Here is a 17,209-nt window from a genome sequence, read left to right on the forward strand (position 1 = left end):
TAAAAAATGTTCATTTTTATTGACAATGAGAAAAAATAATTATGAATAATGATAAAATAAAAAAATATAAGTCCTATCTTTTCTTAAACCCATATTTTTTTCTTTCATAGAAAAGATCTGTCTTTGCACTTCCAAGATTCACAATTTTAGGGCAGCCATCCCTCTAGAAAAAGATAAATATTGACAAAATGCTGATAAAAAAAAAATCATTAATATGATAATGTAAAGAATACACATGGAAGGCATCATTAAAAAACGTATTTAGTCTTTGCTTTTGTTGACAAAAGCTAGATACGTTTTTTCATCAAGACAAAAAACAATGAAGATATTTGACATCTTTAACAATGTGCCTATTTTCTACATAAAAAGTTTCTACAGGGCACGTTATAAGTGAGTGTGTGCATGTGAGTGTTTGTGTTCATATCTGCTTGGTCTGATATCCCGGGGTGGTTGTAAGCAAGTGTTGCCATCAAGTGGTGTCATTCATTTCCAGCCTTCTAGGAAAACATGGGAATGATGACCTTACTTGGAAACAGGTGAAGGTTGGCATCAAGAAGTGCATCAGGCTATAGAAAATCTGCCTAAACAAATTTTGTCTGACTCATGCAAGAATATATAAATGGATGTTAATATATATATATGTATGTGCGTGTGTATACATTTGTTTATTTAGCAATGGTTTGGACAGGTGTTATTTGAAGCAGGATTTTACAGCTGGATGGTCTTCCTGTCACCAACCCTTATGTGTTTTTCAAAGAAAGGATTTCTTTCTTCAAAAGTCTTCAATAGTGCAGACTGACTGTCAATATCATCATCTACTTCTCTCAAACAGCAACAAGCAGTACAATGCTCCCTAGTTTCTCTGTGGATAGGAATATAATATTGTGTGAGCATTACAATCATCATCATCATTTTAATGTCCCTTTTCATAATTGCATGGGCCAGAATAAATTCTTTGAGTCAGATTTTCTATAGCCAGATGCCCTTTGTATCGCCAACCCACACCAGATTCCAAGTAAGGTAATATTACCCCACCCCCCATGGTTGAATATATTTTCACGGATTGGACATGAAGTACACTGCTTGTAGGACAGTGACACTGATCTACAGCTATTGTATAATATCAAGACAAGGAGACATTGACATCACACATTTATATACACTATGGACTTTTTCAGCAACTCAAGGTTTTGGCCAGCCATGCCAGGACCCTGTGCTACTTACGGAATGGGTGTACTGGGCAGTTAGCCAGGGATCTCACAAATCAAGGGACCCATTTCTGATCTATAGATGCAGTGGTTTACTGTCAAAGAGTAAATATGATAGGACCCAGTGTTTTGATTTAGCCATGGTCCTATAAGATTACTAAGATGGCCTTAGCTGCACCTATAAATAAATTGATGATTTCAAAAGAAGAACAGCAAGCTATTTTTACTTGTAGAAAACCTAAACACAGAACAAAAAGTTTAATTTTAGTCTGAAGGTATATAGCCTAATGAGCTCATGATCATAAAGTCATGGTTCAATTCCTAGACTGAGTAGCATGATGAGTCCTTGAGCAAGGCATTTCATTTTAAGGTGCTCAAGTTTACTCAGCTGAAAATGAGTATCAGCAATAAGAGGAGTCTAACCTTGTGATGGAATGGCATCTTATCTAGTGAGGGGTCATGCATTCTCAGTTGCTTATAACGCTTAAGAACTGAGATAAGTTCCAACCAAATAAGCTGGTCAGTTTGAGATGGACTTTAACTTCTTTCTATTGACATGATCTAATTAGGTGTAAGCGAACAATGCCTAGAGGCAATAAATAGGTACAGAATGTTTGAATTACCTGATTAGGTAAATGGCTGACAACAAAAGGCAACAGGGTTGATGAAACACCATCAATATACTAAATAATTTATCATAGGTAATTAAATAATTGAACAGATCATTTTTAAGCAATTTAACTATCTAGCCCTATAACTCAGTAGAGTACTAGAGCTAATAGGTAAAATCTCATGAGATTTTCTTCATGAAAAAAAAGCAGTAATGAGTGACATTCATCGTCAACATTTAACACTTGTTTTCCATGCTGACATACATTAGACAGCTTGGTTTCTACGGCTGGATGCCCTTCCTAATGCCAACCACTTTACAGTGTACTGGGTGCTTTTTACGTGGCACTAGCACCAGTGCTTTTTATGTGGTACGAGAACCCACCCACACCAATACCTTGGTTTTAGGATTTCAATTCTGTTGTGGTGGGTGGGTGGGTCTTCAAGAACGAAATAAATGTAAATATACAGAGTGAATTTGATGGACAGATTGGCTTCAAGGGAACTAAATAAAAAGAAAACGCACACAAGAAAATAGCAGAAACAACCAGATAATGCAAATTGGAGAATGACTATCTTATAACCTTGTTTGAATCCTTTTAGTTTATATAATAATAATATTTAAAACATTAAGTATAAAAATGTACTAACATCTTTTTCCATGATGGTACATTCTTTGCAGTAATAAGCATCAGATACGCCTGGTCCCCCACAAATGACACAACGTCCTTGATATGAACCATAATTGCATTCATCACAGATACGCACCAATGTGCATGGTCGAACATAAGAATCACATATTACACATTTACCATCACCTTAAATATATAAAAAAAGAACTTTATATAAATTTAAGTTTCCACATTAAAGAAAGAATGTTACTCAAAATAATAGAATAAAAGAAGCAAAATAAGAGTTAAATCATTTTAAACTAGCACATCCAAAACGAAGAAAAAAATGAATTATATGGAAATATCCTTTCAATATAAGGTGTACTAGCCACTGGGGGTGGGGTGTTACTGATGCTTTTAGCCCCAGGCGATCAGATGGCTAGTACACCTTACGTTGTCGAGCGGTTACTGTTTATATCTCGTTCAGAGATTTATTATTGCTTCCTTTCAATATGTTCTCTCAAAAGTCATTGCATAATAATAAAGCAAAAAAAGAAGACCAGAGCGATTCTCTCCCCTCGAGGGAAATTTCTCCCTCCCTTCTATTTCTTAGCAAATGCTCTTTCTCTCCACCTCTAACTCTGAAAGTAACCATAGGTGACAGCATCAACAGTTGCCAGTCAAATTTCATTTTAAATTGCTATCTAACTATTAAAGAAAAATAATAACCATAATTCAAATAATCTAGCATCAATATTTTATGCCCACTTGAAAGGCAGCAAGCTGGCAGAATCATTCCTGTGCCGGAAAGCTGCTTAGCAGTGTCTCTTCCAAATTTACATTCTGAGTTCAAATTCCGCTGAGGTTGACTTTGCCTTTCATCCTTTCGGGGTTGATAAAATATGTATCAGTTGAAGACTGGGGTCGATGCAATCGACTTACTCACTCCCTGAAATTGCTAGTTTTGTGCCAAAATTTGAAAACAATATTTTATGCTCACTTTTCTATGTTGGCATGGGTTGGATAGGTAGGTCAGTTTTAACACAATGTCAGCTCCACTTGTTGCAGTCTTTCATCATACCCTTTGTGAGATTCAATCTTCAAAGATCAACCCTAATCACATCTTTCTTCAGTTTTCCCTTTTTTTTTTGCAAGCTTCCCCTACCTGCATTATTTTACACTTTTCCCCTTAGCTTTCATTCTTTATATACATTACCATTACACTCTTCTCTTTCGTAGACTATGGCAGAAACCTCTGATGCTCAGATTTTCTCTCAGAAACCTCTGATGCTCTGATGCTAATGCATATTGACCTTACTCATCCAGCAAAGCATGCTTGCCAGCTTTCACTTATATCTTCTGTGCTCAGAGCATACCATGTCATATTGTACATAAACACAAGCATCATACAGTTTTTCCTTTGCTGTGAGAGAGAGAGACCCTATTTGTTGTCAACAGAGGTGAGAGCTTCCTGAACTTGTTCCATGTCATTCTTGCTCTTGCTACAATTCTTTACAAATGCTACAGAAGCTATCAACTACTTCTAATGAGCCTGAATAACTGAAAGGCATCATTTCTTGGTTGCTCTGTATCTATTACATGAAATACACTATGCTGTCAGCCTGGCCAGTTTGACTATAAGACTAGCAGAATATTTGGGCTGGATACAGATGGTTTAAGTGTTAAAGGGTTAAAACTGTCTAACTTTAAATAACACTGTTCCCGAATAACTACATATGTACAGCCCTAAGAAATATGACATTATCTATAAATGTTAGGGTTTTTTCCAGCAACGTATTCTGAAGCAATCAGATTTATGACATGAAGAGTTACCTCAGAAGTCTATTAGTTGTAATTCTTACAACCTAACTTGTTTTATTATCTAGCAGTCTGACTAATTGTTTGCTAAAAAGAAAGAAGCAATCTTTTCAAGAAATTCTTAGAAAAATGGTTCTCTCTTCTTTAGTGTAGAACAGTAATGGTAGTGACTACAGACAACACACCAGCTTTGAAAAAAACGTTTTTGCAATATTATATTACAAAAAACTTCTCTATAGGCTTTTATGTGAAACTAAAATAGACACGTTAATGATGCTCCAATAACAGGATTATGAAAGAAGTTAAGATTTCAACAGACCAGATGAAAATAACATTCATCATTGTAAGTGTAGAGACATCAGCATTTAGTATGTGACCACATGATAAGAAATTACTACACAACTACATGATTCTGGATTCAACACCCTTCAATAGAACCTTAGGCACATGTCTTCTACCCTAGGTTCAGATCACTCAAAGCTTTGGGAGTGACATTCAGTAATCTTAATCCATCATCCAATTTAACACCACCACCTAGCCCTTGGATGCCTTTAATAGAGTTCACTCTTGTTGCCAGTCAGAGGATATCTTCCTCCCACGAATCTAAGACTTTGAAAAAGGTCATGAGTACCATGAGTACATTACTTTTTTCCTTCTCACTATTGAAGGAAAAAAAAAACAATTTTCAAAAGGTTAAACAAAGGACTGACTAAATTTTTTAACTATGAACTATTGTTCTAGAGAATATTGATCAATTTGTGAATGTTATCAATAAATCATCAGATGGACAAGGGTAGCTGCATAAAGAAGTGTTGATCTCTAACTGTAGAGGGAACCTGTGGAAAAGGTAGACCCAAAAGGCATGGGACAAGGTGGTGAAGCATGATCTTTAGATGTTGAATCTCATGGAGGCAATGACAAGTAATTGAGACCTTTGGTGATTCACCAAGTCAAGTGAAACTGTAGATGTGGCCAGTGCTGGTGACAAATAAAAAGCATCCACTACACTCTGGGAAGAGTAGCCAGCCGTAGAAACCAAGCCAAACCAGACTGGAGCTGGGTACAGCTCTCTGGCTCACCAGTTCTAGTCAAACCATCTAACCCATGTCAGCATGGAAAACAGACGTTAAATGATGCTGATGATAAAGAAAATTGGTGAATGTCAAAAGCTATAAGCTGTTCAGACAGGTTAAGATTAACTGGATTAGCCTTGAGTGAATACTATAGGTAGGGAATGATTTTAAGTATAGTACTGTTCTGGGAAATGGTCCATGCAAGATCTAGAGAATGAAACATGAAGTGGTAAGCAGAAAAATGAAGGTGGCATATAATCACTTAGTTTACAGAAACAGAAACCCTTAGTCTGCCATGTCTTCCCTTTTTATTACAATCAAAATAATCTCTATGATCCCAATTCTTCTCTACTCTTCCAGAAACTCAAATAATAATTAGAAAGAATTCAAATTACTTACATTTTTCACAAAGTCTTCCAATAGCTGAAAACCAAATGAAAAAGGAATCGATTAGCATTTTTGGTGTTGAATTTAGTCTTTAGTCTTAAATATACAATACTTATATGGAATTTTAAGTAATTTAAGCATACGAAAAAGTTATGAGCATAATTTGATATGAGACCAAGACATAAATGCATTATAAGTATCATAATCAGTTTTTTCAAATTATATCAGAAATTTTATAAAGTAAATTTTAAAAAAAATTAAAGACACCTCAACATTATTCATATTTGGTGGCAGCACTAAAATAGGATAGTCAACGAATTATCTCAGACACTTTGTCTAATCTACCGATTGATATTTCTTATGACTGGTAAGCCTCACCACTTCGTCCCTGGATGCTTGTAATGCAATCCAACAATGTATTGTAAAGCTTCACATCAAGTCACTGGTTTAAGAATTGTTTCCTACTTGTCTCAGACGCTCTGAAAAGGTCAAAGGTACTAACCTTCTCATCTGACAAAGCCATTCAAAATTCAGGGGCAGGGTGTGACACAAATTTATAACTACCTTTTTTTCATATATTACACAATGAAAAATGTAGACGATGAAGTGAATTCACATCCAACCCTCAACCAAATAATCTGCAGGAAGTTGCGTATTTAAGACAAGCTAAGTTTATGTATTGTAACATCTAAAAGATATTACTTAACCATAACCATTTAATAGTTTCATGTAAGATTTATATGCAAGACTATCCGAAGAAGTAGAGGGGCTTTTGAATTGAGCACAAATTGCAAGCTTGCGATCGTCTTCATGACCTTAGGACCCCAACTAACTTTGCTTGCTAAACTCCAAGAAAGGCTACAGGATCTTACATAGTCTTGACCATTATCCTGAAACAGTTATTTGCTTAGTTGACTTCTGCCTTCAATAAACTATAACCTTTCTCCCTCAACAAATATACATGGAAACCTAATTCCTTTTCCTATCTTCAACAAGGTATGTGCAATCCTACCAACTTCTGCTCTATCATCAACACATCTAACTCCTAAAGTGACTGAGACTCTTATCAATGAATGCTTCTTCGTATCACTTTCTTCACTGAGTAAAAATAAGGTTCCAGTAGAGCTAGATCCATTGTAAAACCTACAATATTTCAAATTAGCATTCTCTTGCCATCAAAAGCTCTGCTGAAATAAAAACCTTTCTCTCCACAAAGCAAACTTTATGTTGTGTTGGTAGGAAAATCTTCCAGCAAACCTGCCAATAGGCTCCATCAATATTTCATTACAGAAGCTTTCCATTCAAGTAAATCTATCAGAGCAGTAGCTGGAAGCTTTCTTTCACTTATTATTTAGTGAGCATGTAAATTAAATCCCAAAATTCTATCTTCTCTACATTGTGTATTAATTAGCATTATATTTGACAGAGTAATGTGAATGCTAAAGTGGTAATAACTCACAATTTCTTCTCGTTACTCCTACTAGACACTTTAACTAAACATTTTAGTTAATCTTTTTCCCAGTGACCACACGGGGGTTTTCCTCCCTGTCTACTTATTCCCTCCAACTATTAATTTTCAGACTGATCATAAACCTAACTCAGTAATTACTATTATCTAATCTACGAAGGCATGAAAAAGCTATTCGCAATCCCCTCCTCCAACCACCCACTGCCATGGATCCAACAAATACAAACAAGTCAGCAATATATTGTTAAATAAAAGAAAAAGCATTCCATGTTTTCAAAATATTATTTTCTAAACAGACATTATAGAATGATGAATGTTGGATACATAATTTTGATGAATAAACAGTCCCTAGTATTAAGATGAAGACAATTATTTTCCAGTTTAAAAAAAAAATTTTTTTTTTTAGTTCCAGGACAGTCTTTGACCAATGATGTTTCAGTAGTAACAACCCACTATTTTGGTACAAATACGTACTTCTTTTTCTGAAGATGCTAGAATGTTATCTGGATTATTTCTAGTAATTCAAGCGACTGTATAGAAGCTGCTTTGTTGGCAATTACGACCAAGGCAATATTTCTAACATAATCTCAGTCTCCGAAGGACAAATGTCCAAAACGTAAATATTTCACTTCCCCAGTTTCTTTGGAAACTTTCATATTAGATGCAACCCTATTTTACAAGTATGTTCCATCACACACTTATTGAAGTATATTTTAAAGTAGTTTTGAAAGAGAACGTACAATTCTGTACATGTAAATACAATGCTGACAGTATAATAGAATTAAGTATGAAACCATAAATTTATCATAAACAAACTACCTTATATGAATGTCATGGCCGTGATGCTTTATGTTAAAGCAATCGGTCACCAAGGTGGTACACAATCGCTATGGTTTTGTTGTCATCCACTCATTGCAAATAGGTGACAGGTGGATAAAAACATATAATGCCTTCCATCTTCTTTCATTTTCATAATTAAAAATTGTTTCTTAAAGGTAACAGAGTTATTAAATAATGTAAGACACATCAGGTGTAAGTTATGTATAGTGGGGAAGAAGATACAATGAGATGACCAAACCTCTTTGTATAACTGCCAACGTAGCATAAACAATTTTTCGTGTGTGCTTGTAGCGGATCTTGCAGGATTGAAGTGGATTTAATCTACCATAGCCAAATTTAAATTAACACTTCAACAGAACTTTTCTCGCGGTGGAACAATGGGTTTTTTTCTGTGATGGCAGTTTTACATTTTCCAGATGCCTTAGCTAGGCTGAAATAATGTCTTTACCACTTGGTCTTTCTAACCTCTCCTAGACCACCAAAAGCTCAAATTAAGATAACAAATACCACCAACTAAATCCATTGTTCTCAACGATATGACTATCCTTCTGGATAGTTATAAAAGCAAGAACCTCAGTTAGTTGACTCGTGACAATCAGTTTAGTTAATGAATGTCAACTCAAATCAGAGACATCTAACATTAGTTAGGGAAAAGAATGCTAGAATCATGACCACAAACAAGGCAGCTACCAAAGACAATGGTCAAATGGAGAAATGAAATTTACTGTCAGCAGCTGAGACCCAACTTCCTACTCTCTCTCATTTTTTCTTCTCTGCACATTACCATATTTCTATGGCCGAAATTAACTTTTTTACTTCGCACACTCTAGGATTTTATCACTTGCCTGCCAAGGCAAGGTATATTCAATGTTACGGTATATAAATATTTTCTTTATAACTTCAATCACTGTTCTTTCGTCTTTACAAAATGGAAATCAAGGAAGAACCAATCCTTACAAACTGATTACAATGCCGTCGTCTCATATTATTGTTTACTAATTAACCCAACTGTTACATGTTTATCAGAACGATACATTTTCGCTTGTTTACAATATTTTAGTATTAATAACAATTACTGTCGTTTTACGAACTTACATTTACCTGGCGGAGACAAAGAATACGTACACCACCCGTTTTCAGCGTAAAACCCTAACCCTAATCTTAAACCCTAAATCTAACCACCTGGTGTACGTGCTCTTCACTTTCATCCGTTTACCTAGTTCCCTACTGTACCACATTATACACAAGACAATTTTTGATATTTCTGAAAATGGAAAGAAAAAAAGCGCGTTTTATACACCGGCAAATATAGTAATTAATTAGCCTGTTGTGTCTGGCCCTTGAGGCCTTTAATTTTCAACTGTTTGGAAGATTAAGAGTGGTGAATTATAATACTTTTTAGGAATGATAATTTTAATGTTTTATTAAAGAATCAAAACAAACTTAGCTTTGCATAATATTAAATTGTAATATTACGGGGAGACATTTGAATTGTAATATTGCAGGAAAAAAGGCCTTTGTTTCGTTGTACAAGCAAATAATTGTATTGATGGCATAAAACAATGAGTTTCGTGTATTAACTATCGTTTAAGCAGATAAAAACAAATTATCATAAAGAATTAGGGATAATTATCTCTATGCCAATAAAAATAAACAATTCAGTTATTTGAACATTAATCTTTTGAATAAATAGATTTGCATTTATAATTGAACTTCACCCGGTAAATAAGAGAAATGGAAACGGTGACAGAAAAAGGAAAAAAGAACTGCACTAAATACATTTCTACCAATTCTTTAATGTTTATAAAAGAATAAATTTCCATTTAATGCTTCGCGAGTCTCAAGAGTCTCATTTTGTAAGAGTCATTGGCGACAAGGCAAAAACTTCAAAATAATAATATTCACGAGTTTCTGAATTATTGTAATTATTTGCTGAGATATTTACAATACTTTATCATTAGTCGAACGTTCTGTAGAATTTTACTTACCAACACCAGGTTGTTTTCGGCAAAAAATCAAATCTGGATGATGTTTCGCCATGAGGGAGAAACTATGGATGAGTGACTCCAAAATAAGGAATTGTTTACGTAGCGGTAACGAAAAGAAGATTAAAAAATTGAGTAACAAAATTCATTCATTTAATATTTTGGCAACGATCACCAATATTTTTCAAATAATTTTTTATTATAAACTTTATTTCATCAATGATTACGATTTCTCTTCCGACATAATAAAAAGTATAATTAATTTAAAACAATTAGCAAACTTTCTTCTCTTTTATTTATAACTATAATTATAAAAAAGATGACATACATTTTAAATTGTTAACTCGTATACGTTTTCGATGTTAATGCTTAACTCAATAAAATTCTGCAAGATAGATTTTACCAAACCAAAATAATGCTATAATGTTAAATATTAAATAACTTTCCGGAAGTGTATTATTTTCAATTCCCAGTTTTTGAAGTAACATCTCTACCCAACTTCCGGAATTTGCTGTCTCAGAAAATGGAAAAAGCTGAAGCGAAACCAGATCCCGGCAAAAAGGAATCAGGGCCGAAATGCGATGAAAACGAGCAAGCCACATTTAGTTCTTTGGTAAGAGACATTTACGACTACTTGGTTTTCATTTACCAATACATTTCGTTTGAATTGAACGTGTCGTAGTATGACCAATGTTGGAACCCAGGCTCGAAGCCGTTTCAATAGTTTCTCATAATATTTCCTTTTAATTAGAAACATTGATTCTAAATGTTTTTTTTTTAAAAATTAAATTAAGTTCCCATATGATTCTTGTTTTATTTATCGTTAGACCTTTTGTCAACTTGATTTGAGTGTTTTTCTTACGACGTTTAATCATTGGGGAAGGCATAAATGTCACAACTTCCCTGTCATCTGGTTTAAAGCCCCGAGTTGTCTTCGTATTAACATTATTCGGCAGAAACGTTTGAGCGTCGGACAGAATACTTGGCCACATTCTTCTGGATCTTTACATTCTGAGTTGAAATGCCACCGAGGTCAGCTTCACTTTTTATCCTTTCGGGATCAATAAAATAAGCACCTGTTGAGCTCTGGGGTCGGTGTAATTGACTTACCTTCTCACCCTTAAATTGCTGGCCATTTGCCAAAATTTGAAACCATTATTATTGCACCAATCACTAATATTTATTTCCAGGGTGTCGTCGATGTATTATGTGAAGCATGTGAACTTCTGAAATGGAAGCATCCAACCAAAATACAAAAAGAAGCAATACCTGTTGCATTAAAAGGTAGTAATATTTATTTCTGTAATTCTTGTGATTTTGTTTTCAATTTCAATTAGGATCTCTGTCCACTAACAGCAATTTTTGCTTTTTTATTTATCAAAATTGTTGTTGCGACAAGTTTTTACAGAATGTGACGTCTTCAGAAAATTTTCCTGAGCAAAGAGGATGGAAAGCTACTTAAATTTCACCTCAAACATAGAAGGTTATAACACCCAGGGAGGCTGGGAATTACCTGACACATCTCAGAAAAAAAATCTGTTGTGATAATCATAACCTTCACCTTGAAAGCTTGACTCTTGAAAATTTCATTAAAAAAATAAGCATTTAACAAAATCCGTTGTGGGTGGTGGGGAAAGGTCTTTCAGAAAAGCCAAAATTTTTGCTCAGTCACTAAGGCACTATGTAAAAAGCATTACTGTCAATGTTGGTGCCACATAAAAAGCACCCAGTACACTCTGTAAAGTGGTTACATTAAGAAGGACATCCAGGTGTAGAAAGCAAGTTAAAACAGACTATGGAACCTTGTGCAGCCCCTGGCCTTGCCAACCCCTATTAGACTGTCCAACCCATGCCAGCATGGAAAATGGATGTTAAATAATGATGATGATTGTTTTCAATCCCCACACCCCGATGATCACAGGTTGCACACCTAAAATGTATCTCCTCATGGAAATTTCATTAAAAGATGCAATTTTAAGAAAACTATGGGGAAACATAATCATTGTGGGGGACACATTTTTGTAGTTATGCCACTGGTGTTCATCATCGTTTTAACATCCACTTTACTATGCTTGTGTATCTTAGACAGAATTTGTTGTAGCAGTTTTCCTATGGCAAGATCCCCTTCTTGACACTAACCCTCACCTTTTTGCAAGTAAGGTAATATTTCCTATTTTCCCTTACTTGTTTTACTTGTTTCAGTCATTTGACTGCAGCCATGCTGGACCACTGCCTTTAGTCAAGCAAATCGACCCCAGGACTTATTCTTTGTAAGCCTAGTACTTATTCTATCAACCTCTTTTGCCGAACTGCAAAGTTACGGAGATGTAAACACACCAACATCGGTTGTCAAGTGATTGGTGGGGGGACAAACATGTACACATATATATTTATATATATATACAACGGGCTTCTTTCAGTTTCCGTCTACCAAATCCACTCACAAGGCTTTGGTCGGCCCGTGGCTATAGTAGAAGACACTTGCCCAAGGTGCCATGCAGTGGGACTGAACCCGAAACCATGTGGTTGGTAAGCAAGCTACTTACCACACAGCCACTCCTGCGCCTATAGCTGTGCCAAGCCGAACATCTTGTGATGGAAGACTAGAAACAAATGATACAACTTGTCTGATGGTGATATTTGCTTACAACTATCACTCAGTGTCAAGACAAGAAGACACAAACATGCACATACACACAGTTTCCATCTATCAATCCACTTACTGGGCTTTGATTGACCTGGGGCTGAACATTTTTGTAAACAGGTAGGTATATCATTTTGTAAAAAAAAATTTATTTTGTTTTGTATTCAAAAGTAAATATTGATTTCTTTCTTTTGCTCAGGAAAGGATGTCATTGGTTTGGCAGAAACTGGATCAGGAAAAACTGGAGCATTTGCCATCCCTATTCTTCAGGCTCTCTTGGAAAACCCCCAGCGTTTATTTGGTTTAGTTCTCACTCCAACTCGAGAGTTAGCTTTCCAGATATCTGAACAAATTGAGGCTTTAGGAGCTGCTATTAGTATCAAATGTGGTAAGAGATGTTCTAAGTACAGTTAGTAATTATTGAAAATGTTAAACTTTGACATTAGCAAAGGTAGTTTCTTAAAATGTATTCCTCAACAGTGATTCTCTTTTTATAACAAGAAGTCTTCAATATTTTTTTCCTCCATCATCATCATCATTGTTTAATGTCCATTCTCCATGCTAGCATGGTTTGAAATTTTTAAAATTTGTTTAGTGCAAAAGACCTAAGATGATATATACATAAGTTGTTACTCTGTATATTATTGAATAATCACAAACCTATTTGACTTTATGGCTGGGTTATTTTCATAATTAATGTGGGTTTTACTAAAAACTTTGGGACTTCTGATGCATATTGATTTGTTTTTTTTTCACAAAAGTTCATGGCTTCAGATTTATAGGGAAAGTAAAAATTGATGTTATAATGTTCATATCTTTCTCAAATATAACACAATTCTAGTAAAGTATCACAGGTTGGATGAAACAGTATTTAATCTTGTCTTTTTACAAATTAAGTTAAATGTCACTTGGTTTAATTCCATCATTTAGTCCTTGGGTACCTTTAGTGAAGTTTACTCTATTGCAACATTCATGTCAGATGTCTCTTACCAATAACAGAGGCCCTGAAAAAAACCACAGGTACTACATTCCTTCTGACTAAGTGATAAAAAATCTTTTGTGGAATTTAATCCCTTCGTTACATTATTTCTTCTGAAATATACTGCCTTTGTTATAATTCATTTTGAAAGTAATGAAGAATTTTATGAAATTATTTAGTCGTTATGAAGCTGGTGTTTGGAATATAAATTAACAGGAAATTTTGAAAGCAAGTTTTAAGCTTAGATCACTTTAAAACAGGAAGTTTGTATCATAGAACTATTGGCAGTCTCAAGCAGGTTGGTATCAAAGGGTACGTTACCGGTTGCACACTGCTGTTCACTTCTTACTTCGCAGTATTTGTTGGTGCTTATAAATCCTGAATACTTTTATTTAATATTTGTAAAATTAATTAACTCTGGAATGACCATCATCATTATTTGATGTCTGTTTTCCATGCTGTCATGGGTTGGACAGTTTGACCAGAGCTGGCAAGTTGCACCAGGTTCCAGTCTCATTTGGCTTGGTTCCTGTGGGTGGATGCCCCTTCCTAATGCCAACCACTTTACAGTGCTGCTGTGGAGGACGGGTCTTCTTGAGTACAACATGCTACTGCAAACTAACTATTCAAACAAGTCATAAGCAAATAGCCAAGTGTCTATAACTCAGCATGACAAAATGGACCGAGAACAAATAGCAAAGTTTAATCTGATAAATTGCTCTTCTCGCATCAACTCCTTTACCTCATTTATCACTGTTGTTAAAACTAGTTTATCAGCATTCCCTTAACTAAAATAGAGTAATATTTTTTTACATGTAAGATTTTTAGACATGAAAACACATATCTCAACTCGTGTAAAAAAAAAAAAAAACTCCAATTAATTAATAATACCTGTGCAATGTGAATAAAACTTTAGCTCATGTAACAATGACTTGAGAAAGTTACCTGCAGATCTGCTTGTGCCATTGTGTAGTTTGAGGAAATTTTCCAATCAATTAATAATACTGATGTAGTGAAGGGAAGAAAATGTCAGCTAAATGACTAGTATTATTTTAATCTGATTTTAGCAAGTATGGTTGATAACTCCAGACTTTGTATCTTCTGTTGATTCTTCAAATGTTTCCTTGTACTTCTATTGTTAGCTTGTTAAAAAGCTAAAGCTAAAATTTTTGCTGTCTTTTCAGCTGTGATTGTTGGAGGTGTTGATATGATGACTCAAGCATTAGTTCTAGCCAAAAAACCTCATATAGTTATTGGTAAGTAGGTTTTCTGCTATTTTCAAACTGAATTACTGAAAGTTTTAAAGGCTACTGTAAGGTCTCTTTCAGAAAGATGGACTCGGAATGGTTGAAGTGCACTTATCTACCATATAACAAGAGACTTCTTAAATACACAAAAACACTTCTTTGGTTACCTCCTCTTAATCTGTAAGAAAGCTAAATAAACTCTTATAGAATGGTTCTTATCTTACCAGCCTTGTATGATGAAAGGCATTGTCAGTACTGGTAAAAGGTACAGCCAAATAGAGACGTTTTATCCTCACTCAACCAATTCTATTATCCTACCACTCCCAAATAGAAATAACTGTTTCAAATATTGGCAGAAGGTCAGTGGGAGAGGGTTAGTCAATTACACTGATATCAATGCTTGGCTGGTACTTATTTTAATTGACCCTCAAAGAATGAAAATCAAAGTTGGCCTTGGCAGCATTTGAATTCAGGATCTAAAGAGCTGGAAGAAAAAACACGAAGCATTTTGTCTGGCATAGTAGGGTACCTACTAACTTACTGCCTTGGGGCAGATGTGGGATATAGTGGTGAGAAAGGATCTTCAGATGTTGGACCTCACAGAGGAGACAACAAAGGACTGAAACTTCTGGCAGTTTCCTGTGCTTGAGACACTTTTTATTCAAACTTTTTTAATGGACACTGAGAAATGAAAGCAAAAACTATTCTCTTATTGAATATAAGTATGACTGTTATACTTGCAAGCATTTTTCTTCATTTAGTGAACTTAATTCTTGTCATATACAATTTCAGACTTCAATATTTGTTACTGTTAAAAATTGTGTAACATCTTCAGTTGGTTACTTAATAAGCAAATACTCTTTCTTAGTAACATCCTTTGTCATCTGGATTTTAGGCTTGATTCAGTTTTTAAAATTTCAGTGAGTTTGCTCTACCTGAATTTGTATCATGTAATCAGTGGATAGTATTCATTGATCCAGCAGAACTGTAAATGAAACTAGAGTAGCTAACAGCAGAATCCGCTATGAAGTGAAGACCATGTGCTTCAAGGGGTAGGTGGAAGTCTCAGAAGAGTTGTATTTACTTTGATGATATAAATAGAAATAGACAGGTGTCACTGATAGTATATTGATTATGGTCGAGAGCTGGAATAACTTTTTAAAAGCTTACCTCCACTAGCAACAAAGAATTTCACTATATTAAAAATTCGAACTATGATCTCTGCGTTTGAAGATGGTATTGTATGTTATTGAAACATCAGATGAGAACAAACATGTGTCAGATGTGCAAAGCTGATCAAGAAAGCTATTGAGCTTCATCAGCATTTTTTAATGCTAGCCAAGAGTTGTTTTGAATTTCATCCTTTCACAGTCACTAAAATAATGCCAGTATGATGGTAAGTTCAATTCATCTATTATATTCCCTTCATTGATGTGTGGACTCACAAATCTTTACTGTAACATTACTGACGTGGTTTGCCATTGCCTTCCTACAAGAGTACTTCTACATAATTTCTGTTTACCAAACTCCACCCAAAAGGCACTGATTAGTTTAAAGTTATAAAATAGAAAACATACTCTCTCAAAATTCTGCACAACCGATTTTTTTTAATTGTTGATTTGTTTTATTTTCAGCTACGCCTGGGCGTTTAGTTGATCATTTTGAAAACACAAAAGGTTTCAATATGAAAGCTTTGAAATATTTGGTAAGTATAAAAGTAATTTTGATATTGCTGTATAAAACTTGCTGGTAACTTTCTCTGCTGTCTGTACCTCTCATTGGTTAAAGGAGCAACAACTGATCAGTTGTAAACTATTTTCTGTTTGTGAAGAATGAGCTTATTCCTTGGGATGCAGTTTTAACAATTAGGATTATCGTGTGAAGGGTTGCAGCGCAATAGTTATCTCAACACCAAGACAAATGTATCTTTGACAAAATGCATAACTGTTCTCACTCCAAACCAAGTAGTAGCAACAACAGATGCTCTACCCTACCCTTTACCTTATACATGGTTATCTCTCTCTATATAAACAGCAGTGTGTCTGTTTGGTTGTACCCTCACTCTGAGCACGGCTTTCTACCGATTCTGATGAAACTTGACACACACATAGCCCAATGTCATAATTCAAAACTAACGCAGCGAAAATTTTGAAAAGTTCCCCCAGTTCTGAAAAAGATCGATAAATTCGACAATTAGAAACACAAACCACAGATGGTCTAGGGGGCGCAACTCGACCTTTTTAACTATCAAAAAAAATTTACCATCATTTTTTTTCCCATTTTTTTGCTATTTTTTGGCTATAACTCTCTAAAAATGCTTTATAGTTATTTCCCTTACAA

General features: G+C 34.8%; 2 protein-coding genes across 3 annotated transcripts in view; one reads left to right on the plus strand and one right to left on the minus strand.

Moving 5' to 3' along the window:
- On the minus strand, positions 1-10,099 carry LOC115213059 (PHD finger-like domain-containing protein 5A). The gene is made up of 4 exons (XM_029781968.2): positions 10,003-10,099; positions 5,719-5,742; positions 2,469-2,635; positions 1-163 (listed from the first exon to the last, which is right to left on the minus strand). The coding sequence occupies exons 1-4, from the start codon at positions 10,052-10,054 to the stop codon at positions 74-76; spliced, it is 333 nt and encodes a 110-aa protein (XP_029637828.1). The 5' UTR covers positions 10,055-10,099; the 3' UTR covers positions 1-73.
- The window catches only part of LOC115213453 (probable ATP-dependent RNA helicase DDX47), a 22,598-nt gene continuing 15,426 nt past the window's right edge, over positions 10,038-17,209 (plus strand). The window contains exons 1-6 of one of the 2 annotated variants that reach the window (XM_029782432.2): positions 10,038-10,251; positions 10,473-10,612; positions 11,190-11,283; positions 12,843-13,031; positions 14,807-14,878; positions 16,504-16,574. In XM_029782432.2, coding sequence (XP_029638292.2) covers positions 10,053-10,251; positions 10,473-10,612; positions 11,190-11,283; positions 12,843-13,031; positions 14,807-14,878; positions 16,504-16,574 — 765 coding nt within the window. In that variant the 5' untranslated portion in view covers positions 10,038-10,052. Of the gene's footprint in view, positions 10,252-10,466; positions 10,613-11,189; positions 11,284-12,842; positions 13,032-14,806; positions 14,879-16,503; positions 16,575-17,209 lie in introns of both variants that reach the window. The other variant, XM_036504299.1, reaches the window with a different exon arrangement.

Source organism: Octopus sinensis, linkage group LG6, assembly GCF_006345805.1.
Source record: "Octopus sinensis linkage group LG6, ASM634580v1, whole genome shotgun sequence".
Classification (NCBI taxonomy): Eukaryota; Metazoa; Mollusca; class Cephalopoda; order Octopoda; family Octopodidae; genus Octopus; species Octopus sinensis.